The sequence below is a fragment of the Acinonyx jubatus genome, chromosome C1 (genome assembly GCF_027475565.1).
Source record: "Acinonyx jubatus isolate Ajub_Pintada_27869175 chromosome C1, VMU_Ajub_asm_v1.0, whole genome shotgun sequence".
Classification (NCBI taxonomy): Eukaryota; Metazoa; Chordata; class Mammalia; order Carnivora; family Felidae; genus Acinonyx; species Acinonyx jubatus.
This window is the reverse complement of record NC_069381.1, coordinates 109,681,949-109,709,782: the sequence shown is the minus strand read 5'-3', so window position 1 is coordinate 109,709,782 and position 27,834 is coordinate 109,681,949. Positions and strand designations below refer to the sequence as shown.

The window sequence follows — 27,834 nt, the reverse complement described above, 5'->3', positions numbered from 1 at the left end:
ATGGAGGTTTGTCACCTAGACATAGCCCCTGCCTGTGACAAGGCATAAGAACACCTGTAATAAAGAATGCTTGGGGCACCTGGGTGGCTGAGTCGGTCAAGCATCTGACTCCTGATTTTGGCTCAGGTCGTGATCTCACCAACCGGGAGACTGAGCCCTGCACTGGGCTCTGCACTGACAGCATGGAGCCTGCTTGGGATTCTCTCTCTCCTCTCCTCTCTCTCTCTCTCTCTCTCTCTCTCTCTCTGCCCCTCCCCTGCTCTTGCTCATGCACTCTCTCAAAATAAATAAATGTCAAAAAAAAAAAAAAAAGAGTTGTTAAATGTTCCATTTATACACCTTAAACATTACAAAGATTTATATACAGAAATGACCACTCGCCAAGATTGAAAAATGGTCTAGGAACCCCCAAAAATATAGTCTCCCAACTTTTTCAAAAAGCCCTGCATGATTCACAAAGACAGAGCCAAGCTCTCGATGCATTTTCCTCAATACAGTTAACAAACACTGCATCTAGATCATGTTGGCCAATGCCAGAGGAAAGATTATGATATGGAAAATCCCTCTCCAGCATTGGTGCTGAGCACCCTGGCTTGACCTGGGTGACCTTGTGGCCATCATTTCCTGAATCGCTTGAAGAGTGGGTGCACGTGCTTCGTGGAAGTCTTGCCCCGTGACGAGTGGTACTCCATGTACACGGTGTCGTCGGCCCCAGACATAGAGCTCATTGTGCCAAAGCGCCGAGACACCTGCGGGAGGACCCAGCCCAAAGTTAGTTTACAAGGGGAAAGACACTCCTTTTAGAACATTTATAATTGTAGTAAGTTTTTCAAAGTTTTGAATATTTTTTTTAGAACATTTATTGACTACTTACTATGTCTCAGGCATTATACTAAACAGTTCACATGCATTTACATGTTATTAACTCATCCAATCCTCCCAATCATTATAATCCTCATTTTACAGATGAAGAAACTGAGGCACAGAGAGATTAAGTAACTTGTCCAAGATTACACAGCTCTTAAAGAGACGGGATTTCAACTCTGGCAGCCAGCTTCAGATTCCCTATTCTTAACCATAATGCTATTCTGCCTCTCTTACTAACAATTTATGAACAGAATTTTTTAACAGTGAGAACAGTGGTCCCCCAACAGCTCAAGACTCCACCATAAGGTTTTGAATCAAGTGGAAAGCCAGAAAGCCCTGGGCTTGAATCTTGGATCTACCTCTCACTGTGGACAAATACTGAATGTCTGCACCTCAATGAACTCATCTATAAAATGGGGACAGCCACATCTGTCTTGACATACATGGTGTGAACAGAAATCATACAGGCAGGGTTTGACCCAGAGCCTTGCACACCACTTGCACCAGATTATAAGCCTGAGGACATACAGGCACCAAGCAATGCCAGCCTGACCTTAGGTGACTCCCTGGTTGGTGGGATTGACCAGGCATTCCAAGGACACAGTGAGAGGCAAGAAGTTTCCCTGAAGCATCCATGAGGGAAGGCTCAGACACCTCCGAGCTGGTCTGGTCCCCTAGTCTCAGGCTAGAGGAAGTGCAGCACCTCCCGGGGGACAGTGTATTTCTTCCTTTACCCCAACCACTGCTCACGTCTTAGCTCTAATATCAATATAGTTTCCAATGTACCTGACTACACCGTACTTTTCTCTTGGAAGAGCCGGATAAGAACTCCCCATAATGGTACTTTCATTAGTTATACCATATTATATAGGGCTGGGCATAGGCAGGCATTCAGTAACTATTTGTAGAATAAATGGAAAGTGCACTATTTTCAGAGAACTCTACATATTTTAATTAATTTTATCTTAGAGGCAGAGACAGAGCACTAGCTGAGGAGAGGGGTGGGGGGGGACAGAGAATCTCAAGCAGGCTCCATGCTCAGCGTGAAGCCTCTATAGGGCTTTGACTTGAGCTAAAATTAAAAGTCAGACGCTCAACCAACCCAGCCACCCAGGTGCTCCTTTTTAATTTTTTTTTATTTAAATTTTCTTTTTATAATGTGAGAGAGAGAGAGAGACAGAGAGACAGAGAGACAGAACTCTACATTTTTCAAGATAAATACTGAAACTAGCTGGGAGAGGATCCTTAGACCCACCTTACTGGACAGCTTACTGGACTAGACCCACCTAAGCTGGACAGCTTAGCTCTATTACTGAGGAGGAAGCCAGAGTTGAATTGGCCTGTGTGCAAGGCCCTGGACAGCGGGCCCAGGCCTGCAACACCCCCTCCTGCAGCCACCTGGGAGCCGGCCTGGGGCCACATTTGCCATCCTGGGCTCCCCCATTCTGTGCACAGAGCAGGGGGCCAGCCACAGACTATGGGCGTGGCCACATGAAACAGCGTGTCTAGAAGGAAGGATGCACCGAAAGGTTAACGGGGGCAATTTCTGTTATTTTCTTTTCCACAGCTTCCTGGTCTTTCCAAGTCTTTATGGAGGTCACACAGGTGTGCACGCGCACCTGCACACGCACAGGGGACGCAGTGCATGTGGGCGCATAAGAACTCTGTCCTTGGGGAGAACTGGCAGGTGGGGCCTCACCCGCTCACTCACCTGGCTGGACCTGGAGCCAAATTCTCCTGCCACCACCTCTTCCTCTGCATCCAGGTCAGTGGCTGCCAGGACCTTCTGTAGGAGCTGTTGTTGCTCTTCCCTCGTGGAAAACGCCAGCTCTTCGTCCTCCATACCAGCCAGCTTTGTGATCACCTATAAAGCCGAAATCAGCAGGCCACATGGCCCCTTCTGTTTTGCTTCCCTCGAACCCAGCTGAGCAGGTGGCTAAAAACGGAGAGCTCCTCTCTGGCATTGCAGAGACCAGCTTCAGAGCCATCTGTAACAGGGAGCTTAACTGATGACTGCGGGGCAGGAGATGGGAAGGAAATTCCAGAGACACCTACTCCCAGAACAGCAAATCCATAATCACTTACAGACGACCAACGGGACCTTGACAACTCTAATGCGCCCCCATGGCAGTATTCCACCTTGCACCAGGTAAAGGAAGGGACCAAAGATGGAGGGCACAGCCTGCCGCCCTCAGGAAGGGTCTTCAGCCCCCTGGGCTTGGCCCATAGGACTTCCAGCAGGACGGCACTTAGAAATGAGAGCATGTTGGGGCGCCTGGGTGGCTTAGTCGGTTGAGCCTCTGACTTCGGCTCAGCTCATGATCTCAGTCTGTCAGTTCGAGTTCCGTGTCAGGCTCTGTGCTGACAGCTCAGAGCCTGGAGCCTGCTTCAGATTCTGTGTCTCCCTCTCTCTCTGCCCCTCCCCTGCTCATGCTCTGTCTCTGTCTCAAAAATAAGTAAAAACATTAAAAAAAAAAAAAAAAAAAAGAAATGAGAGCATGTCAAGGTGGGTTTGCAGCACTTTCTTCTAAGACAGCAAGAGAACGGCATGTAGAGATGTGGTTTTCCCTTCTTTGGAGGTGACTCACTATGAGGCCTACCAATTCCTGAAGAAAGCCAGGACTGATGACGTAGAGAATCTCCCCGCCCCCCCCCCCCCCAAATCTTCTCATAATTTTAATGAGAAAAAAAGGCCTAGAAGTAGGGATCTGGCTGAGCCCTTCAGGAGGCCACAGGCCCAGAGCATAAACATCGGGCGTTTCTGCCCTGGCCTGACCACCCCTCTGGGAAGTCCAGGGTCATGATCACAGGAGCTCTAACCGGGCTGCTCTCAGCAGGCAGCTCTGAAGGCAAGCGGGGCAAAGGCCCCTCCGACCAGCAGACAATCGCAGGTCCAGGTGCCTTTCTGCCAAGGGCACCTTCCAAAAAGCCCAGGACATGACCTGATTTGGCACATGTTCTCTCACTGGACTCTCCAGGGATCAGGACGTATGAACGTTACTATCACCACCTACTTTTCACAGACACATAAAAAGGTCATAATGCAAATCCTTCAAAATACACTCAAGCATCCTGTCCTCTAGCCCAGCATGAGAAATCTGAAATTCTCACTGCTTCCAGCTAAAAAAGGAGGGGTCAGACGGCCCTGACCTCTTATCTACGGTTAATGACAGAAACTGGCCAACCTGAAAAAGACACAAGCGAAAGGATCTGAAAAGGCAGCCTGCAGTCTTCTGAGAACCAAGAATCTGGGAACCTACATGTTCTAGGGGTGTCCTTTTAGTCCCCAGCTTCCAGCACCCTCCATCCACCCCCACAAACAAAAACCTTTAGGGGCACAAAATCGTGACATAACCTTTCCACTTGTGTCAACAGAAGAGAACACAAACATGGCAGCCGGTGGAAGTCAGCCAAAACGTTAGCACCTCCCAAACTGCACAACCGTGGGTTCATAGCGCATGGACACCTGTGCCGTGAGGCCCCTGAGGCTGACTGACAGCACAGCTCGCCCAGTACCCGGCGGGGCGCCCCACTGGAGCCGACCTTGTATCACAAATCAGGTGTGTGAACAACCTGGGAAACCCTGAGCTCCAGTGGACAGCCACTGCTGGTGCAGGAAAGTAATCCCAAGGGGCTCAGGGTGGCACAGTGACGGCCGTAGCTCTGAGGTGTCCCGAGTCCTGCCAGGAAGCACATCTTCCTGCTGACAGCTAACATTCTTCTTCCAAGACAACTGTAAAATCTGAACAAGTAGACACTCCAGACCCCTCACTTCGGAGGCCCCATTCTTTAACCATTCACTGTGGGAAGCCCGGGGCAGGAAGGGATCCTGCACAATATTTTCCCTCAAAGTCCCCGGCAATTCGTGCAGAGATACAGGGAACGTGAGGCGGGGTTTCCAATGCCCTCATGCTCTGTGCCTGCCTAAGCTGTCCCCCAGTGGTGCCGATGGCGGCTCCCCCTTCTCCTGGAGGTGTGGGCACAAAGCAAGCCTCGGTTCTATTCTCACCACGCATTTAATGAATACATACCTTAAAGCTATAACCCTGGTCTACCAAGAACCTCTGCCGCTTGGTTGAGTAAGCCATTTCCTGTGTGTCCTGGGACACCAACGAGTAGAAGAAGGCATTGTACTCCTCTGCCACCATTCCTTAAGGGAGGCAAGGAAAAGACAAACTTCATATGACTTCACTCATGTGGAATTTAAGATACAAAACAGGTGAACATAAGGGAAGGGAAGCAAAAATAAAAACAGGGAGGGGGACAAAACGTAAAAGATTATTAAATATACAGAACACACAGAAGGTTGCTGGAGGGGCTGTGGGAGGGGCGATGGGCTAAATGGACAAGGGGCATTAAGGAGGACACTTGTTGGGATGAGCACTGGGGTTATACATAGGGGATGAATCACTGGAATCTACTCCTGAAATCATTTTTGCACTATATGCTAGCTAACTTGGATGTAATTAATAAAATATATATATATAATAATTAATATTATATATATGTTATATATAAACATAAATAAAATATATTTCTTATAATTAATACTATTTATATATATTATTATTTCATACACACACACATACGCACATATGTTAACATATATAAAAAGAGAGAGGGAAGGAAAAAGGACAACATTAGCTGTTACGATGCCTGGAAGCAAGGCTCCAGGGCTCAAAAGTACGCTGACCCCGCACAATGTGAGAGTTAGGGCGCTGAACCCCTAACCCTGCAGAGCTGAAAACCCACATAATGTCTAATTCCCCCAAAACTTAACTACTAATAGCCTACTGCTGACCAGAAGGTTTACCAGTAATATGGAATACTTGATGAATACGTATTTTGCATGTTATACATATTACATACTATTTTTAGTATAAAGTAAACCAGAGAAAAGAACACATTATTAAGAAAATCGTGAACAAAAGTACACTCCCAGTACTGTAGTTACCCCCACAGCTCAAACTACAGTTCAAGGGCCAACCACAATGCAGTGGGAGAGCTTTGCAGTCAAGGGGCTAATGGCCTGGACTCTGTGTGGGCACTTGCTTCATCAAAATTAAAAATGTTTGGTTAAAGAACACCATTAAGAAAGTGAAAAACAACCCACAGAATGGGAGAAAATATTTACAGAGCATGTATCTGATAAGGAATTTATATCTGGACTATATAAAGAACTATTACAAGCCAATAATGAAAAGACAAATGACCCAATTATAAGAAGAGCAAAGGATCTGAACTGACATTTCTTTTTAAAGAAATTTTAATTGTTTGTTTATTTATTTATTTTGAGAGAGAGAGAGAAAGAGTTCAAGCAGGGGAGGGGCAGAGAGAGAGGGAGAGAGAATCCTAAGCAGACTCCGCACTGATAGCAGAGAGCCCGATGTGGGGCTTGAACCCATGAACCACAAGATCGTTACCTGAGGTGAATTAAGAGTCGGAGGCTTAACTAAGCCACCCACGTGCCCCTGAACAGACCTTTCTCCAAAGAAAACATACAAATGACCAATGAGCCCATGAAAAGCATTGAACATATTAGTCATCAGGAAAATGCAAACCACAACCACAATGAGGTACCACCTGCCACTCCCTCGGATGGCTAGAATCAAAAAAGATCAGGGTGCCTGTGTGGCTCAGAAGGTTTAAGCGTCTGACTTGGCTCAGGCCATGATCTCATGGTTCATGAGTTCAAGTCCCACGTTGGGCTCTGTGCTGACAGCTTGGAGCCTGGGGCCTGCTTGCGATTCTGTCTCCTTCTCTCTGCCCCTCCCCAACTTGCACATGCTCTCTCTCCCTCTCTCTCTCAAAAATAAACAAACATTTAAATAAAAAAAAGTTTTAAAGAAAGGTTATTACAGCTACTGTCAAGGATGTAGAGAAACTGGATTCCTCACACATTGCTGCTAAGAGTGTCAAATGGTGCAGCCGTTCTGGAGGATAGTCTGGTAGTTTACTAAGATGTTCAACAGAGTTACCACATGACTCAACAATCTACTCCTAGTTATACCCAACAGACCTGAAAACATACGCCCACACAAATTTGCACATGACTTTCATAGCAGCAGTATTCCTAAGAGCCAAAAGTGGAAACAACCCAAGTGTCTGTCAATAGAAGAATAAATAAGACATACAATGGAATATTATTCAGCATTAAAAAGGAAGGAAATACTGATACATACTACAATAAAGATGATTCTTGTGAAAACATCATGCTAGTGAAAAAGGCAGTCACAGAAGACCCAGACTGCATGATTCCATACATATGAAATGTCTAGAATGAGCACAATTATCAAGGTAAAAATAGTCGTGATTGCCTGCAGGTGGGGCTGGGAGGCAAGAAGAAAGGAAGAGTTACTGCCAATGGGAAAGGGTTTCTTTCCTGCAGCGATGAGAATATTCTAAACACAGACTGTGGTGATGGTTATACACTTTGCAATTATATTAAGAACCAATGGGGGCGCCTGGGTGGCTCAGTTGGTTAAGCATACAACTTCAGCTCAGGTCGTGATCTCAAGGTTCGTGGGCTCAAGCCCTGTGTCAGGCTCTGTGCTGACAGCTCGGAACCTGGAACCTGCTTCAGATTCTGTGTCTCCCTCTCTCTCTGCCCCTTGCCCACTCACACTCTGTCTCTTCCTCAAAAATAAACGTTTAAAAAAAAAAAAGAACCAATGAACTGGGGCACCTGGGTGGCTCAGTTAAAGTGTCTGACTTCAGCTCAGGTCATGATCTCACAGTTTGTGAGTTTGAGTCCCACGTTGGACTCTCTGCTGTTAGCTCAGAGCCCACTTCGGATCCTCTGTCCCCTTCTCTCTCTACCCCTTCCCTGCTCTCATTCGCTCTCTGTATCTCTCTCTCAAGAATAAACATTAAGAAACAACAAATTAATGAACTATACACTTCCAGTGGACCGACTATACGGTATGTGAATTCTGTCTCAATACAGTTGCTTGAGAAAAAAAAACCCCAAAAAAACAAAAACCCAGGTCAGAAAAAAAACCTAGAGCAGAAGAATGATCACAGAAACTAGGACAGAAAATACTGAAGCCTGTAAAACCTGATCCTTCTGGAAAATCTGCACATTTTGCTTCACAGTCCAAATGTCAGCAGGTTCAATATCTGTGTACTGCCTCTGAATTCAATTGTTTCTTAGTCTTACAAGAGCTCACAGATGCAAAGATAGCAGCCAAATACGTTACATCAAATAGTATTTTTAAAAAAACAAATTCTACTCAAATTCAAAGGGGCTTTAAATTTAGATTTGTTTCTTTTGGGGGGAGGTAATGGGTAAGGCATAAGTTAATGAGATACATTCACATATACTAGCCAGATGATATTCCTGTCAATTTATAAAAGCTATCGTTTCTCCAGCAGCCTTTTACACTGTTCTATTATATATGGCTCCCTCCTCACAAGAGTCCTTCAAGAGTCCTTCAAGAGGACTGTCACTCCCACTCTGGATGGGAAAGCAAGGCTCAGACCGGCAAACTACCTGCCCAAGGTCACCAGGGTGGTCTGGTGCTCAAGTTCATGCTATTTCTACTAACATGCCCTGTCTCCAGTTTAAATACAATCAGCCACCTCTTAAACACATTCTACAACAGTACGATTCCAACATATGCCCCTACCCTTGTTTCCAGTCACCCTAGCAGTCCAGCTGCCCCTAAGGAAAGTGAATTCCCTGAGGACAGGGCCTGTGTCCTGGTCTTAGGGCCTGCCTGGTCCCAGGAGGAGAGACGCGGCCACTCTAAGCGTCAGTCCCTGCCACACCCACCGTTAGGGTCAGGGCCCTCTCACCACAGGTAACAAGCAGAGACTCCGGCCTTGCACCCTCATTCACTAAGCACGACACCCCTGCTGCGAGCTGCCGCCCAAGGCAGGACTCTTCACAGGGTGCGCGCAAAGTATCCCCATGTGGCTGCCGGAGCTGCTCTTTCCAAAGCCCTCCCCAACTCCTGACTCAAGGCCCAGGGTTCAGTTCCAGCTCCCACATGGCACTGGCGGCCCAGTTCTGCTTCCTGCCTTTTATGTCCACAGCACTGCACACTCACACCGCTTCCCTGGCCCCTGATGGCCTACCAACGCGACAGCTCGGCTTTGAGGACACCCAACGCGGAGCAGGCAGCTGCCACGGAGAACGCCCACATAGGAACTCCGAGGCCAGAGAAAGAACATGAGCCACGCTGATCTTGGTCGTTGCTTTGGGACCCCTCCCTGTGGCATCTACTTAGCCGGGTCCCGGCATCCCGGGGTGCCTGCTCACCACCACGGGCACGCAGGCAGCACAGCCCTACCCTCTTCTGAGTCCAAGTGGCTCAAAAGGAAAGACTTGCTGGAGCAGAAGGCGTAAGGCCGCCTTTACCTTTTTTGGCTCGGAGCACTCGCCCCAGCCTCTGGGCCTCCTGCCGCCGGGAGCCACCATGAGATGAGATCTGAATGAGAACATTTGCTTCTGGCAGATCAAACGATGTGTCACCCACCTACAGAAATGAAACAGCGTTGAGTTTGACAAATTTTTTGTTTGTTTGTTTTTTATCTGGGACAAAAAGAAAACAATCAGTTGACCTGGAATTTAAATAAGCTCTAAAGGTAATTGAGAGAGACAAACCCATCCTCTTCCCTCTGCACCAGGGTCCTGTGGATGCAGGCAGGCCTCTAGGACCTTCTGTGAACTCTCCTGAGAGCTGTCCTAAAGAAGCGGGTCAGGACTCCCAGTCCCCACCGGCCATCTCATTTATGCTCCCAGGCCAGGCTGCTAGGGACCAGAGACAAGAGGGCCTATCGACAGAGATTCTTTGTAAAGGATTACTCTTCTTTTTTGCTACAGAAACACGTATGCACAAAACCATCTACACTCGTGACTGGAGGCCAATGAAACCATCAGCACATGTTGGGACACAGGACCTGTCAGGGCCCACTGCCCACACCAGGCTAGATCTGGTCAGGGTAGCGGCCTTGGCTTGAGGGTTCCAACCATGGAGGTTCCCAGCACATATCTAAGTGTGGTACTTACTAACCCAGCTGTGATCAACTTTATTGGCAAACCGCATTTATTTTGAGCTTTGGGCCTGTTCTAATCTGAATGCCTGCTCTACACTGTTCAGCCACAGCTTCCAACAGTATCACCGAGCTGGGCCTTTGTGCATTCGCACCGTGCCTACATCCACCGCCCACCACACCACGGCACACGAACAGCCAGGATGAAGGTTGCCCACAGCCCACAGGAGGCAAAAACTCCACAAAGAGAACCTCATCTAAATGTCCACTTCTGCCAGAATAGGTAATGAAAATTTTCCCCTGGGATAGAGAAAATACAATTTAAAATTCCTATATCCCCAAAAGAAGTGGGGAAAACCTCAGTCAAGCAAAGAGACTTTATAAATTGTCCACAACACATTCAACCCCACAAGTGCTCCTTCTGCTACCCATCAGAAAGCATTCCTGTCACCAGACACTGGAAACATGGGAATGAGAAGTGACACATGACGTCCCTTCAACAAACATGAATTCATGGCCCTCGCAATCACCCAGTGTCCCCTCTAGCCCTGGGCGTGCTGAGGCCTCACCACCACCCTGCAGGGCACACAGACCTTGGATATGAAGATGGTGTTGATTTTGGGGTTGTGCTTGAAATTCTGGAGAATCTGCATCCTCTCTCCCTGGGATGTAGGACCATAGATATAGGGTCTAAAGAAGAATGAGGTGTGTTAGGAGGACCACAGAATCACCCCCCAATTAACATCAGTGGGAAAAGGAATTCTTGCAAGGTTGTTCCCTCCCGGGAAGCCCTCCACCATGCAAGAATATCAGAAGGAGGCCCATAAAAATGAGGGGCTATAGACCCTCAGCCAAGGTTCTGGTCACCACTCTCTTCAGGATTTCCTCCTTCACTTTTTTCCTTGTTTCTGGACTGTGCTTTTTCCTGAATCCATGTCCCTCAATCTAAGCTTAGTGTCTACACAAGCAGTGCTAACACAGCATCCAGGTGGGACTAGGGGCCACTGAGGACACCGCTGGTGTTTCCTGAGAAGCTCTGTCTAGATGCAGGGCTGGCTGGGATGCTGGCCCAGCCAGCCTTGCCTTCCTGTCCCCTGTACAGTCTGACCTCAGCTCCACCAGAGTGCTCACTCGGCCTGCCATTCCAGATACCAACTTGTGCCCACCTTCGGAGCCCAGCTCATAGATGGAGCCCCACCAAAGCAGCATGACTCTGGCCCCTGACCCCTGGGCTGAGGGTGACCAGGCTGCTGCAGAACCAGACCTTCAGACCCTAAGAGAATTTTGAGAGGCAAAGAAGGAAAACCAGGCACCTTCTGCACTTGGGTTTGGGGGAAGATTAAGCTGCCTTGGGGCAACTCCAACTCTTCACTTCTTACTTGTTCAGCCTAATGGCATATTCTTTCAGGGCAAACACATTGTCGGCAAAGACAATAATCTTGTCATTCCTCCTTTCATGAAACTTGATCAGAAACTGGCAAGCTCTGAATTTGTTGGGGTTCATGGTATACAGCAAGATTCGTTTCTTGGTTTTGATTGCCACATACTCCCGGTAAAACTCAGGAGACATCGGGCACCAAACCTGCAACACAGTAAGAATCAAGGGTCAGTTTGCAAATTTAAACATCACACAACTGGAAATTTTTAAAGACCATTAATTTAGCAGAACTAGCTTTAAAACAAATCAAAACAAAATCAAGTACCTAATGTTGAACAAGGACACTCTCATATTTATCTCTTAACACATAGATATAATAATAATAATTATTATTACTATTATTATTAATGTTTTATTTATTTTCGAGAGAGCACAGCAGGGCAGGAGCAGAGAGAGAGAGGGACAGAGGATCTGAAGCAGGCTGTGCACTGACAGCAGCAAGCCCAATGTGAGGCTTTAACTCACAAACCTCGAGATCATGACCTGAGCTGGTCAGATGTTCAACCGACTGAGCCACCCAGGCACCCCAAACACATGGATTTTTAAATGCATCGATATCTGGGGAATTACTTTCACACCAGCTCCAAGTAAGTAAAGGAAACCAGATTCTCAACCAGTGGTCCAAGTAATCCCTCCCGTTTAGACCACACCTCCACACACAAGTCTACACACAGCACTGCTATGGAGAAGCGCACACATACCTCCTAGCTCTGTCTGTTGAATTAGCCAAGCAATGACATCCTAGGAGTAATGAACACACCTAGCACCTAGATCTTGGTTTGTAAATTCCATTCTTTGCTAAAAGGGCACCTTGGAGAAATGGCTGATTTCCAGGGCCAGAATAGGTAGGGAAAGTACCAGATAAACCTAAAATACCTTGCTGTGCCAGAAAGCAAGGAAGTGCTCAAAGAATGGGGACGTGTCAAATGGATACAGGAGCCAGGCTGAAGGGGTCCCACTGGTCACATCTGAGACAATTAGATCCTTCAAATAAGAATGACAGGAACACTCTTTGGGGCCTCCTCTGTGCTAGACCCTTGTGCATGGGCTACTGGCAAGCTTAAGGAAACTCAGACAAATATACTCAAGTGCCATGGGTTTTAAAGGTCTCAAGGCTGTGAACACGCAAAAATGACCCTCTGGAAACTTTGCACTTAACAGGCCACAAAGCCTATCCTGACAGGCTCTGAATTCTGGGGTGTGACCAGTGCCACTTTTGTGTGATCACCACAGACCATTTCTTCATGCTGCAACCACTGTGGACTCAGCTGCTGTCGCTCCATGCCTACCACTGGCCTGAACTTGAATTCATAGGTTTTGCTGCTGTTTTCTGGTTCCCCCTGGGCTGTGTACTGTTACGACTCCGTTAGGATTTCTAGTTCTTTATAGCCAAAGCAATTCTTTTTCCACAGTAAAATCTTTAAAATCGTGCATTTCACAGAACATGAATGGTCCACAGACATAGGAAGCAATACTCAAGGTCATTAGTAAACAGGAAAATACAAATTAAGGTCATAAGGAATACCATTTTCATACTTAGTATGTCAGCAAACAATTAAAAGAAAATAAAACTCAGTATTATGTACTAGAGAAGATGTGGAGTAATCTCACTCACCCGTGATGAGAGTGTCAGCCAGTCCAATACTTTGGAAAACAGTGTTTTCTAGGACACAACTAGTGAAGAGAACAGCCACACAGCCTTTGACCCAGATATGCTACCTCTGGGTGTATGTGCCAGAGCAGTGGCCTTCACAGTTGGATCATTTTAGGCCACAAACTAAACATTCATATGCATGAACAGAGTTGTATTAAACAACATATACTCAAGAACAAAAACAAAAAACAACATCTACCCTTAATGTACTTATGCATTTTGGCAGATTCTATTCTTTCCTGATAATGACCCAATAAAGTAATGTCACTGCCTACTATGGGACCACAGTCCACAGTACAAACAACACTGCTTTAGAAAAAAATGACCCAAGGCCCCAGAAAACAGATATAAAAATATTTGCAGCAACACTATCACAACAGCAAAAAAAAACAGAAACAAAAACAAAACACTAAGCTCCAAATTTATGAAGAATAAATCAGTGGCTTCCTAGGGCTGGGAGCAGAAGCAGGGATTCATGGCAAATGGGCATGAGGGAAATTTCTGGGGTGGTGATGGGGTGGTGGGAAATGCAATTCGAAACTGGAGGGTGAGGACAGCTACATAATTCCTTACACTGACTAAAATCACAGAATTTACTTACTTACAACAGGTGGATGTTATGAAACATCAACTTAACACCTCAATAAAGCTGTTACAAAGACAAACTTAGCAACCCAAGTGTCTGTCAACATTATTTTTAGTGTTGTGTAGTATTTCATCATATATCCTGTTGTGGTATATTTGTACAATGGAATACTGCAGAGCACAGCTACCTGCATCATCAAAAAAGTAATACATTACACAAGGGATAAAAGTACCAAGCAAGGGACAGAAGTCATATGAGAACACACAAAACTAGGTTCTATTTTCATATACAGGAAAACTTTTTTTGAAGGCAACGCTAAACAAAGTAGGTGATGGAAATATACACAAGAGGTAAAATAATAAAGGGAGAGGATGACAAGTTCTGTCGTGGGACAGTGAATCCCCTGGCGGGGGAGGGGAGACACAACTGGAGAGGATTAGGGCCCTCAGAGATTCCAGCAATGCTCTGTTTCGTAGGATGCGTGTTGATTATGAAGAGGCAACTACAGGGTAAGGAAGTTTTCAGCAGAGCAAGTCTACCTGCACAGGTTCCTCACACTCACCGTTACCGAAGAGGCCCCCTTCTGCCCTTGTGGGACAGAGGCCACCTGACCCTAGCCAGTGAGTGACAGTCATTTCAAGTTGCCAGGAAGGATGTTTGCAATTGTTCCTTCTGAGAAGACTTACCTTTGAATGCGTATTTTCAACATTTACCTGTGCAGGTATTCACTGTGGAACAAGACTGGGACAATGTGTTTCCCAATGTGTTTAGAAATGATGTAGGCCACAGGTGCCTTCTGGGGACACCAAAACCAAGAGGCTTTGACCCTGGGGTGGCCTGGATGGTGGCCCACACAGGAGCACCCAGGAACTCCTCAAAGGTGAGGGTGGGCAGGACCATCCAGAGGTGCTCACTCCCAGGGAAAAGGAGGAGTGGATTTGGAGGTCAAACTAGCCTGGATTACCATCCCAACTTGAGCACTTACTGACTGTGTGCCCCTGGAAAGGGGTTTTGTTTCACAAGTCTTTGGAGTGGGTAGAACACTGCCCACCTCACAGGGGGACTGAGGGAACAATATAAAGTGGCAACACTTCTGCTCAAGTCCTGACTGTGTATCTGCCCATGGGGAGGGGACCTGAACCATTTCCCCTTAACCATGGGTGGAATCCCTCTCTCGAGGCCATACCAGGAAGGGGAAAGCTACCTCGGCACACTGGACTTTGGCGATGTAGCCATTGTTCTGCAGCTCCATCCAATTGGCTTCGTAGAGCTTGGGGCCAATCAGAAAATTTAAGTCGACAATTTTGTCATCTTCCCGGACGAGGGTGGCGGTCAAACCCAGCTTGCAGTGGGCCTGCACGATGGTAAGCACCCGTCGGAACATCCTGGCTAGGGAAACAACCAATGCATTCACACTGTCACTTTTTTTAACATTTTTTAAAATGTTTACTTATTTACTTTGAAAAAGAGCACAAGCAGAGGAGAAGTAGAAAGAGACGGAGAGAGAGAAACCCAAGCAGGCTCTGCACTGTCAGCACAAAGTCCAATGTGGGGCTCCATCTCACAAATCATGAGATCATGACTTGGGCCAAAATCAACAGCCAGAGGTTTAACCGACTGAGCCACCCAGGTGCCTCAACACTGTCACTTTTTTAAATGCTCAAGTACCACACACAGCCTTGCGACTTTACACGGGCCTGTGACACTAAGTGGGCTAACCCCGGGTTTCTGAATCATAGGAACCTGGCTCTAGACCAGAATGACTAGGCAAGAACACTTAATCATCACTTTCAGACCTGTCCAAAAGAAGGAAGAAAAAGAGAACAAAAGGGAGAAATGGCTTTAGGGAAGCTCCAAATCAGTGAGCCCCAGGATCCTTCCTTGTAACAGCTAAGCTACCAACAGGAGTGCAAATGGCGATCTGAAACACGATGTAACACTTAAAACACCAGTGAGCTCCAAATGATGCAAGGAATGCATTCATCCCAAAACTTGTACCCAGGATACCAGGAAGATGGCTGGGTGACCATGCGATCAGAGAAACAAAAGGAGCCGGGTCTGCTGGACTTCCTACCATCTTCCCAGAAAGCAGGAGACAACAGGGAGACATGAAACCCCAGGCACCCTCCTTAGGAAACTCCCTTCTCTGAGCTTTCCAATTAGATTCATCTGGTCCACCAGCAACCTCCTGTCTCTGTCTGGAATGTTCTAATTCTGGTTTATCAAATTAAATAAACACATAAATGGGATTAAGATACTAATTTCAAAAAGAACCAATTAATGGATTTCCATGGGCTCATCCTCTAAAAATACTAATACTCCCGGGGCGCCTGGGTGGCTCAGTCAGTTAAGCATCTGACTTCGGCTAAGGTCATGATCTCGCGTTCCTGAGTTCGAGCCCCAAGGTCAGGCTCTGTGCTGACAGCTCAGAGCCTAGAACTTGCTTCAGATTCTGTGTCTCCCTCTCTCTCTGACCCTCCTCTGCTTGCGATCTGTCTCTCTCTCTCTCAAAAATAAGTAATAAAACATTAAAAATTTTTAAAAAATACTAATATTCCAAAAAAAGGTTAAAATGTTTGTGTTTCGCTTATCTTATAATACAATTAAAAGTGAGGTTAGTGATACTGCAGAAACAGAGGTTAACAATCTGAGGAAGGAAGGGTCAGACTGCACCAGAACACAAACCAAAAACGTAAGAACAGTGAGATAGCAGAGGACTGTCTGGGCCCCTAGTAAGTGTCCAGGTCTTCCAAGCTTAAGGTGGTTTGCACATACACTTGAAGACAAAGACCAGCAGCATCGTTATCTCCAAGGACTGTGCTGCTCCAAAAAAAGGGGAGCCAAGAACCGCAGACCAGGCTCCTCGTGTCAGAAGGGCATGGCAGCCAAGGCAATGGAGACAGCAACCTCATGCGAGTGCCAGGGAGGCAGCGCTGGGGACAGCCCAGAGATGCTATCAACCCAAGGGAAGCATGAGTCCACTCCCTGCCTGGATACTCTGCAGCCAGAAAGAAGCCCCCGCTGTGGCTTCTGCCCTACAGACCAGCCACGTCCCACTACCACATTCTCCAACAGCCATAGGGCTGTCAGGAGGAGGAACCCACATATGACACAGTGTACAGATGGTTAAGCTTTTACACAGCTATGTCCCTGTGAAATCACCCAGGTCAAGACAAGTGTTCCTAGCACCTAGAAGCCTCTCCTCTGACCCCGCCTGTCAATACCAACACTCCCCCCTCAAAGGAATCACCATCTCACTTGTCATCCAAACTTTGTATTAATAGAATCACAATACATATTCTGTGGATGTGATTTGTTTTGCTGTACATGTCACAGGTGTCAGTTGTCTCCCACTTCGTCCCTAGTCCAAGCACAGTGCTTGATACATAGTGGGTTCTTAATAAATACTTCCTAAAATAATGAAAGTGGCACAGTGCAGTAAACACTTAATACATGCAAGTCTGCAGTTACCGATATTTTATCAATACAGTGAGTGACACGATAGGACTCTTTTTGGACGATATCTAAAAGAAAACAGCCATCTTTACCTCTTGAGATAAATCTCAAAGATTTATCATTCTACCTCATCCAACGTGGTATACTTGTTTAACAATCAAGAATCTTGCTGTGATTTATTAGAATTCCCTAATTTAACATTGGCTCTCTGGCCCAGTGAGCATGGCCAGGCCAAAGAGCTCACAAGAACACAACTGAACTCAGAATTCTATTTAGAGCTGTTTGGTTTTACTCTCCTACCCAGCCAGAGACAAACTGACCCAGTGAATCAGGAAGAGAAAACACACAGATGGCAAGCATGAAATTTTGTGGGGTACACCCTGTATCCTCATCACCAGACAACCAATCTCAAGCCTGGCTGCCGCCCTCTGAAACCTGGGACCTAGGCTAAAAATGAACATCAACATAAACTAAGTACATACTCAGGTTTCCCAAGTTTCAAACACAGACTCCAAATGAACCACTGCACAGCACTTCCAAACTCATTTGTAGGATGTGATTCTCTAGGTCATCGATTTCCAATCCAATCAGAGCCAGTAACCTCCTGCTCCTTAAATTTTTTTTTTGGAGTTTAGTTTTTAAATTAGCACACAGTAAAAAGTGACCTTTTGCTGTGGGTGGATGGCATTGGTACTCTAAATTTTAACACATGTGAAGATCTGTGTAACCACCACCATGATCAGGATACAGACAAACCCATTACCCCCAAAACACTCCCTCCTGTTCTCCCTTTACAGCCACACCCTGGCACCCACTGATCTGTTCTCCATCACTAGTTTTGTCTTTTCAAAGGCACTATACACCATATAACCTTCCAAGATGGGCTGATTTCGCTCAGCAAGTACCTCTGAGATTTCTCCAAGTTGTTGCATGTAGCAACAGTGTGTTGTTTTGTGGCTGAAAAGAGTTCCAGGGGAGGGACCTTCCCATTTGTCTATCCAGTCACCCGCTGTTGGGCATTTTGGTTGTTTCCAGGTTTTGGAGACTCTGACTAAAGCCCCTATGAACATTCATGTACAGGTTTTTGTGTGAACCTGAGTTTTCATTCTCTAGGACAGATGCCCAGGGGTGGGCCTGATGAGTCACATGGCAATTTTCTAAGAAACTGCCCAACTTTCCACAGTGACTGTACATTTGTACATTTTGTGATTCCTCTGGCGGTGCATGCCAGCTGCTCTGTACTCTCGTCAGTTATTGTCAGTATTTTCCATCGTGGCCACTCTGATGGGTGTGTGGCAGCATCTCGTCGCATGGTATTAATGTGCACTTCCCTCAGGGCTAATGACGCGGAATATCTTTTCAAAGGCTCCTAGGCATCTGTATATTCTCTTTGGTGAAATGTCTACTCTTGTCTTTTGCCCATTTTCTAACATCTCTGCCACCGCCAGAATGTCTAACTGGCAATCAAATGAACGTGCCTAAAGCCGAACCCCTGCACTCTGCAAACCTGTTCCTTCTACAGCTTTCCCCAGTTCTGTAGCTTTCCTTCCAGTTGCTCAAGCCAAAACCCATATGGTCACTTGATTTCTCTTTCTTTCAGGTCTCATGGCCAGCCTGTCAGCTCTGCCCTCACAACACATCCAGAAGTAGATTACCTTTATTCTTAGTGGTTCAAGCCTCTTGGTTGGGCCCATCCAGCTGCTTCCACCCTTGCCTCCTTCTGTTTATTCTCAGCACAGCAGCCAGGGTGGTACTTTCATAGTACATGACAATCAGATCATGTCACCCTTTGCTCAAATCCCTCAAATGGCTTCCCACCCACTCATATAGTACAAGCCCAACACCCTACAGTGACCTACATATAGGATTTGGCCCACACTCTATCCTGCCTGGCCCTCTCTAACCTTGGCTTTGGCTGCTCTCCTCTATGTCCCTCCTGCTGCATAGTCATCTTGCTGCTGTCGGACCGTGTCAAGTACTCTCCCACCTTGGGACTAATGCTGCCCTGTTCCTTCAACCTGAACGACCCCCAATCCCTACGTGGCTTGCTGTGAACATCGATAGGTACCCTCAGACATGCAGGAGGGCTGGAGGGGTTCTCATTAACTGAAAAGAATGATGCTAGGGCCACCTAGGCAGTATTTTGAACACTACGTGAAAATGCCTCTGATTTCATTTCATGCAGAGAAATCCCTAATTTACATTTAACTTACCAGAGCTTCCCCTTCATTTGTTTTATCAATGAATACTGGAATACTATGTGCCAATAAAAGGGCAGATACTACCAATACAATGTTATATGGGTCAACCATCATGCAAAGTAAAAACAGCCACATCTAAGAAAATATATATTATATGAGTCTGGAAAATAAATGAAATATTTACTATTATATATAACATACATTCCTTAAAACATATATGAATTATATATCATATGATTCACATTATGGTATTTCTCGAAAAGGCAGGTCAACTATAGAGACAGGAAGCACTTCCATGGTTCTCTGGGGCTGGAGCTGAAAACACTGACTGTAAATGAGTATGAGGGAGAGGTTCTAAAACTGGATCACGGTCACGGCTGCACAACTCCATAAACCTGTGAAAAATCTTGAATTGTACATTTATAATAGGTAGTTTTTACTGGTGGAAATTGTATCAATATAGCTATTTTTTTTTAAAAAAGACTGCCTGCAACACTTGGAGAAGTTGGTTTTCTGTAACGTATCAAGGATCAATACTTCAATTCAGCCTTCAAATAAAACAAACACCATTACGGCAAGGACTTCAGTGCTGCTGGTCCAGTTTTCACAGCACCATAAGCCAACCAGTTAAGGGTAAACTGAACTACAACAGTAAGATTGAGGAAGAAGGGAAAAGCCATTTTCTGAATGACTACTGTGGGCCAGTGATTCACGAAGCTGTCTGCCACCCACCCTCATGCCCACCCCCCCACATGCTTCGGACTTACTTTAAAACTTTACCCAGCAGACCTTTCTAGCAAGACAGATGAACTACACAGCAGTCTTCCCTCCACCCAACGAATAGAAATCAATTTTTGTCTCTGCAATGAGCAGGTAGCTCGGCTCTCTGCTTACCTGGTATGGTATGTACTTCATCCAGGATCATGAGGCCCCACTCCTGAGTTTTGAGCCACTCCATGACTCGCTCAGCCTCCCAGGACCTTTTGGTGGTGTGGCCCAGCATGGAGTAGGTGCTAATGGCAATGGAGCAGCCGATGGGCTTGTCCTTGGCATCGGAGGTGAAGCGGCAGATCTGGCTGTCATCAATGGTGGACCACATCTTGAACTGGGCTTTCCACTGCTCCACAGACACAGCTGAGTTGCCCAGTACCAGACAGCGCTTTCTCACGGTGCAGGCAGCTGTCACACCAACCAGGGACTTGCCGGCACCTATGTGAAACCAAAGGGCAATGCCACCCAAGGCCAGGTTGCAATGAAAGACAAAGACAGGGGTGCCTGAATGGCTCAGTCGATTAAGCGTCCAACTTTGGCTCAGGTCATGATCTCACGATTCGTGAGTTTGAGCCCCGCATCGGGCTCTGTGCTGACAGCTCAGAGCCTGGAGCCTGCTTCGGATTCTGTGCCTCCCTCTCTCTCTGCCCCTCCCCTGCTCATGCTGGTCTCTCTCTCAAAAGTAAATATTTAAAAAAAAATTTTTGAAGGACACAGACAGAATCCACACACAAATCTGGGTGAATTACTTGCAATAACCCTCACAGCCGATACCATGAGGCACTTCTTGCTCCAAGGTCTGTTTTCTTCTCTATAAAAAGGAGACACGTCCAGCTCACGCACAAATGTGACAATTAAGAGAGACAGGCACCAGGCCCTCCTGTGGCATTTTCCATGAATTTTGTTCTAATGTTGAAATCTCAAAACTCACCAGAGATAAGAGACCCTCTTATTGCTGAAATTGTGAACACGAGGAAATGAAAGCGGAGGTACACGTGGCCCCCGCCACGGGAAGGTGGTGCCTCAGAGGAAAAGTGTGCCTGGCACACAGACCACACCGAGGGCCCAGTACAAGGCAGCTCTTAGACTGCACAACATGCTGGGCTGAGAATTCAGGCATACGGGAGATGTGTACACTACTGGCAAAGACAGAGGCGAAATTCCAGGGCTTCCAAGTTTACGATCTTCCACCATTTGAAGATCAAGATAAAAATCAAGCTATTCCTTTAAACAGCATTTCCTCCTTCACCAGGCATGTGCATCAAAATCACCCAGGGAGATTAAAAAAAAAAAAAAAAAGAATGTGGAGGCACAGGCCTCTCCCCTGGAGATTCTAACCTCCTCAAGTCTGAGGTAGGGCCCCCAGGTGAATGTGCTGTGACCTCTGGCCAAGAACCTCAGCCAGGACCTGACATGACTTAGGACAAATTATATCAGACAGGTGCCAAGGAGGCTATACTCTCCTTTCTTGGATGTGCACACTGTAATAAGCCATCCAGGAACGAGCAAAGCTTCTCTGCTATGAAGTCTCCAAATACACACACTCACAAGCTGATTGCAAAGGATGAGACCCTAACTCCAGTGTATAAGATATCACCTGCCCCTGCAAGTGCAAGCTGGTGCAGCCACTCTGGAAAACAGTATGGAGGTTCCTCAAAAAACTAAAAATAGAACTACCCTATGACCCAGCAATTGCACTACTAGGCATTTATCCATGGGATACAAGTGTGCTGTTTCAAAGGGACACATGCACCCCCACGTTTATAGCAGCACTTTCAACAATAGCCAAAGTATGGAAAGAGCCCAAATGTCCATCGATGGATGAATGGATAAAGAAAATGTGGTGTATATATACAATGGAGTATTACTCGGCAATCAAAAACAATGAAATCTTGCCATTTGCAACTACGTGGATGAAACTGGAGGGTATTATGCTAAGCGAAAATAGTTAGAGAAAGACAAAAATCATATGACTTCACTCATATGAGGACATTAAGAGACAAAACAGATGAACATAAGGAAAGGGAAACAAAAATAACATAAAAACAGAAGAGACTCATAAATATGGAGAACAAACTGAGGGTTACCGGAGGGGTTGTGGGAGGGGGGATGGGCTAAATGGGGAAAGGGCACTAAGGAATCTACTCCTGAAATCATTGTTGCACTATATGCTAACTAATTTGGATGTAAATTTTTTAAAAAAAAAAATAAAATGAAAAAAAAAAAGACAGCACCTGCCCCACATCACTGTCACTGCCCAAGATCTTACACATTGCTTAGTCGATGTGTTTACCATCTGTCTCTACAACCAAAATGAGCTCCCCGAGGTCGGAAGTGTTGTTCCATCCACCACTGTATCCCCACTGCTGAGGTCAAAGCCCTGCAGACAGCAGGCACTCAAATATCTGTTAGGTCACGGATCAGGGCGTCATCTGACCTCAGCTGCTCCCTGGCCAGGTATGATTTAGAGAAGGGCACACAAAGGAGAGCGACAGAAAGCTGGCAGACCATGACAGAAGAGTCTGGCCACCTTCTTCATTCAGGTGTCACTTACCACAAGGAAGAACGATGACCCCTGAGCGGGCACGTCCATTCCCAAACATCTTCCGTAAGCTCTTTTCCTGATAAGGTCTAAGGACGGCTGTGGGTTTCAGGTCAATGTTGATATCAGGGTTAACAGAATCATTCCGGAAGTCATACTCTGCCAACAGGGGGTACTCCAGGTGGATACAACGTTTCTGGAGCTCTTCAATCATTTCCTGGGGAGTGAGCATGGAAGACATTTATAATCTTGTTAAATCCAAAGCATGCTCATAAACTATGCATAATCCAAGGGGGTTAATGGTCAAGAAGACAGCATTTTATGTAGGCTTTTACAATTTCAGGTCTTGATCTGCTTGATATCAAGTAGATATCTGCTTGATAACAGCTGGGTTAAAGCACAGAAAAGCAACTCAAGTTAAGGACACAGACAAAATTAAATCCAATCACCAAAATGCCACCAAAACCACCAAAATGCCCCTCAGACACTTCCCACATCTCCCAGGAACTTGTGAAGACTGACCCAGCAGCCAGAGTCACAGGACACTCAGATCTAACCCCATCAGGAGGAACGATGCCACAGCTCACAGACACCATAAAGGAGAAAGAATTTCAGGAAGACACAGGGATCCCTTCCTCTCACACAGACCGCAGAGTCCATGCAGGGCTGGGCTGCTTGGAGAGGGGTACATTCACTAACCTGCTTGACTTCAAAAGATACTGTCTGGGTCTCTTCTTCTTCTTCCTCATCCTTGTCCATTTGTTCGTAGAAGTCAAACAGGTCTGTGGGGATATCAGATTTTCCCTGTGGGTCCGTCACCCGGGAAGTGGAAGGCCCACCACTGCCCTCAGCAGTCTTGGCGATCTGTAAGAAAGGCAGGATCTGAACCTCTGTGCAACAATGAAACCTTATGCCACCAAGCAAGAGCCAAAGTTGAACAAGCAACTGCAGCTGTAAGAAGACGGGAGGGGTGCCTGGGTGGCTCAGTTGGTTGAGCATCCGACTTCAGCTTAGGTCATGATCTCGTGGTCTGTGAGTTCGAGCCCCGCATCAGGCCCTGTGCTGACAGCTCAGAGCCTGGAGCCTGCTTCGGATTCTGTGTCTCCCTCTCTCTGCCCCTCCCCCGCTCATGCTCTGTCTCTCTCTGTCAAAAATAAATAAACATTAAAAAAAAAAATAGTAAGACAGCAGGGTCCCAAGATGCAAATGCTGAACTGAATGTCCCAATGCTTCCACTACCAAGGGTGACCCAGGAGCCCACTTACAGCCGACTTGCTCGTGAACGTCTCTGTGATGAGCTCCGTGGCCTCCCCATCAGAGTTCCGCAGGCGGCACTCCCGGATCACCGGATCCTGGAGAAGATGCTGGATGACATCAGGGTGGGAGCTTTCAACGAAGTACCTAAAAGAGGGGAGGGAAGGAGGTGACTACTGAGCAGTACACCATTTCCAGAAGGTTCTGTGGCTCATTTGATCAGATGGGTTGGAAATAGTGGCTCTGTGCTTCCCTCAATCTCTTAGTCTCCCATACCCTTGGCCAGATCTGAGCTGCGAGCTACTGGCCAAGATATAACAAATGAGGTTGTGGACAAAATCTGGCTTTGAGGTCAAATAAGGAGTGGCCTGAGCCTCAGCGTCACTGCTCGGGAGTGGGGAACACGGTGGCCAGTAAATGAATTCCCAGTTTTGGTCACTTCCCTTCGCTCATCCCTTCTATCCCCTTACTCAGGGGAGCAGGTGCTGGTGCAGACAGACAGCCCACAGACATCAGCTCCTTGCCACCTGCTCTGCACAGGGCACAAGTGCCTTGGGGGGCTTGTCACAGGATCCCTTACCTGTTGTGCTTCAGGACCAGCTTGACTTTTCCGTAGCTGACAGTACACAGCTGCAAAGAGTGACAACATCCAACAGGCACAATTAGCAATACTCGGCTCACTAGAGACACATTCATTAGTGGGCATGTCTTACTACCTACCAAGTGAAGACTTCAGTTTACCCAATGTGCAATCCTAAAGAAGTCAGGTCTGCCAAAGGTGAGCTTTTTCTTATTAAACTCTACTCTTGAGAGTAAAACCTTGCTTTTGCCTGGCTCTTTCTGATGCACATCTTAATTTATAAAATGCTACGTAAAATCTTTTATTTTCCCTTCCCTTTTCTTCTCCATTCCCACAGGCCCCAACCTAGTCCAATGGTTCATCCAGCCACACCAGCATTATTACAGGTCCCAGCACAAAACTGGCACAGAGCATGTATTTAGTAATTGCTGTGTAAATTAAATGCAAAACCCCCTGGCCTCCTCACCAATGTTCCTATTTCTCCCAACTAGAATGTAAGCTTTGGAGTGCCTGGGTGGCTCATTCAGTTAAGCATCCGACTCTTGATCTCAGCTTAGGTCTTGATCTCACGGTCAGGAGTTCAAGTCTCACACTGGGCTCTGTGCTGGACATGAAGCCTACTTAAAAATAACAATTAAAAAAACAGAATGGAAGCTTCTTGACAGAAGAGACTACAGCTGAAATCTTCTAGGTTCCCAGCAATCTTCAGGACAGAAAGCAGCAGAGGTTGTGTGGTGGCCGTGGAGATCTGCCGCTCAGCTCTCAGGCTGTGACCAGCCCCTGCTGCTGCCCTTCTGGATCCCCTGCTGCATTATACCAACACCTACATTCCTGCAGGCGGTTCCAGGCCAAGACTGAGCACAGCCAGTGTGCTAATGCAGGGTTCATTCCAGCAAGGTGAGGCCCTTCTCCCTGGGCACCTTTCCATATCACAAGAAGACAGAACTCCTACGAGGGCTCCTGTCAGCTTCCCTGAGATCGGATGCATCACTGTACTGACGGTCTGTGGCACTCACCAGATCTGGGGGTCTGAATCCAACTCCCTTAGATCAGCTGAAGGTGACAAAAGCCACTGTCATCTATTCTCAATGGCATTGACCTGTCTCTCAGGACAAACCCAAGCATGTCCAATGCTCTTCATATGGAACCCTATCCACTTCAACATTTGCAAGTTCTTTTTGATTTTCCCTAATGGAAAGTGTTGACTATTGGTCCCGTGCAGGAATTCAGCCTTAGACAGAGTTTACCACTTATATTAGTCTGCTCAGCTGCTGTTCAAAACACCACAGACTGGGTGATTTAACAACAGAAACATTTCTAGAAGTCCTCCATCAAGGTGCCAGTGATTAGTTTCTAGTTACGGCTCTCTTCCTGACTACCTTTTCACTATGTGCCTATATGACCTCTTCCTTGTGCACATGCAAAGAGAGCACCTGAGCTTTCTGGATGACTATTCTTAAAAGGATGCTAATCCTATTGGATCTGGGCCTCACTCTTATGATCCCATTTGACCTTAATTACTTCCTCATTACAAATATAATCACATTAGGGGTTACAGCTTCACATGAATTTTGGAGGGGACACAATTCAGTCTAAAACACCATTCACTTCTGGCTGCATTCCCAAATAACCCTGGCCAGAATGGGCCTGAATTAGTATCCCCAATGTGTTAGTGTTCATTGTATCAGAGCGCTCATGAGAAGTGTGGCCTCAGCAAGAAGAGATCCAGAAGAGAAGCAGCTGTGGGAATCAGTTATGTCTCTCCACACGAGATCTGAATGGCATCTTCATGATGGCCACAGGTTGACAATGGGTAGTACCTGTCCACTATTAACACATTCACAAGGAAGGCAAAAGCGCTGGCCTTAGCTCCCCACTTGCCTTAATAAACTGAATAATTCCATCAGGGACTCCCGTCTTGCTGAGCTTCCTGAGGTATTCAGTGATGTCACTAGTTTGTAGCCCAACACTGACAGCTGCATACAGGGAGTAGGCAGTTAGTTTGTACTCATGCACGTGGGTTGGTCGGCACACTGGCTCTGCAATAGCCACCAGGAAGTCTTGAGCATATTTGTAAACCGGAGAGAAGGCTTCTAAGAAGATGTGGCCATCAGGAGCCTAAGAAACACCAAATGGACATGACAGACAAAACAAAAAACAAAAAAACCAAATGAAGTGTAGAGACTATTAGACTCTTTCCCACACCATTACCCAGAAAAGATAAGCTGCCCAAAAAGGGATCTTTAACACCAAGGATATTTTTGTAAGCCCTCCTTCAGCCAACTGTGGGCCTGTTACTTTAATCAGATCCAAGGAATGGAGAGATTAGAAGAGCAGGTTTCTGAAGTCGGTTTCCACTCTTCTTCACAGGGAAAGCCCACCTTATTGGCTATCTTCAATGTACCTTTAGGTTAGGTTTCAAACAAACGTAGACTATTACCTACTTCGAACTGAGCAACAGAGTGGCCTAGCAAATATATAGCTTCCATTACTTTTTGTAGATGGGTAATTAAAATGTTACACAATAAACAGCATTTGCTCAGTAAATAAAAAAGTATTTCCACGCACGTGGTAGAACTGAAGGGAAGGGGAGAAGGAGGGGCTAGAAACGAAGGCTAGTGTGCCCTGGGTACCTGCTCCTTCTCAGGCTGCTCAAACAGCATGTGTGAAAGCCGTCTCCCAGCCAGCTCTGGAGGGCAGTACCCTGCATTTCCATTTGGGGTCCAAAAACCGAACCAGCTTGGCTCTTCCCTGGCGGAGGGTATGCTTACCACCCAGAGGGGCCTCGAGGTGTGGTCGTCCTTCAGCGGCATCTGCAGCCTGTAGTCCTTGGCTCCATATTCATCAACTTTGGTGCCGGACTCATCCACCTGCTTCCCAGCCGCCGAGGGGACCGCTTCCTGAGAGTCGTTCCCGGGGACGTCGTCGTCATCTTCTTCTTCATCCTCGTAGTGCCGCTTCTTAGACTTCTTCTTATCTGCAGATACGGACACAGAAGTGAGCGCAGCAGGAGCCTAAGGTTCCCTCCGCACTGTTGAGTGACATTTCGAAGGAACCTGGCAGCAGCCGTACTTCATTCACCAACGCCATGCACCCCTAGCCAAGAGCCACCTGCGTGCCGCTGGCGTCCTCTCCCTCCAACGCTTCCCACCCGGCCCACGACGCAAGGCGGCCCAAAGGTCAGGGATCGCCCCCTGCCCAGCAGCTTGTCGCGACAGCATGAACAGGCCGCGAGACACTGCGGGGCCGGCAGCCGCTGAGAAGCCCGGAGCGGCTACGACACAGGACGACGGGGAAGGCGAGCGCAGGCAGGCCCCAGAGCGCCCGCGCCACGTCTCACCGCGGTCTCCCCGGTCTCTTTTGCCCATGGCAGCAACAGCACCACACAGCCGGTGCCGCCGAGTCTCCGCGGCGGCTGCTCCCAACGGGGCTTCCGGTTCACACCGGATGCTCTTCCGGCAAACGCACAGGAAGTCCCGCCTCTGGGC

The 27,834-nt window shown here is 46.9% G+C and overlaps 1 protein-coding gene across 1 annotated transcript; it reads right to left on the bottom strand.

The window, feature by feature from the left end:
- Window positions 1-314: 314 nt before the first annotated feature.
- Window positions 315-27,834, bottom strand: ERCC3 (ERCC excision repair 3, TFIIH core complex helicase subunit). Its single transcript, XM_015062501.3, has 15 exons — window positions 27,687-27,834; window positions 27,118-27,323; window positions 26,228-26,464; window positions 24,347-24,396; window positions 23,778-23,913; window positions 23,212-23,376; window positions 22,525-22,729; window positions 20,094-20,408; window positions 14,747-14,931; window positions 11,244-11,446; window positions 10,458-10,554; window positions 9,230-9,347; window positions 4,899-5,017; window positions 2,579-2,731; window positions 315-749 (listed from the first exon to the last, which is right to left on the bottom strand). The coding sequence occupies exons 1-15, from the start codon at window positions 27,712-27,714 to the stop codon at window positions 618-620; spliced, it is 2,349 nt and encodes a 782-aa protein (XP_014917987.1). The 5' UTR covers window positions 27,715-27,834; the 3' UTR covers window positions 315-617.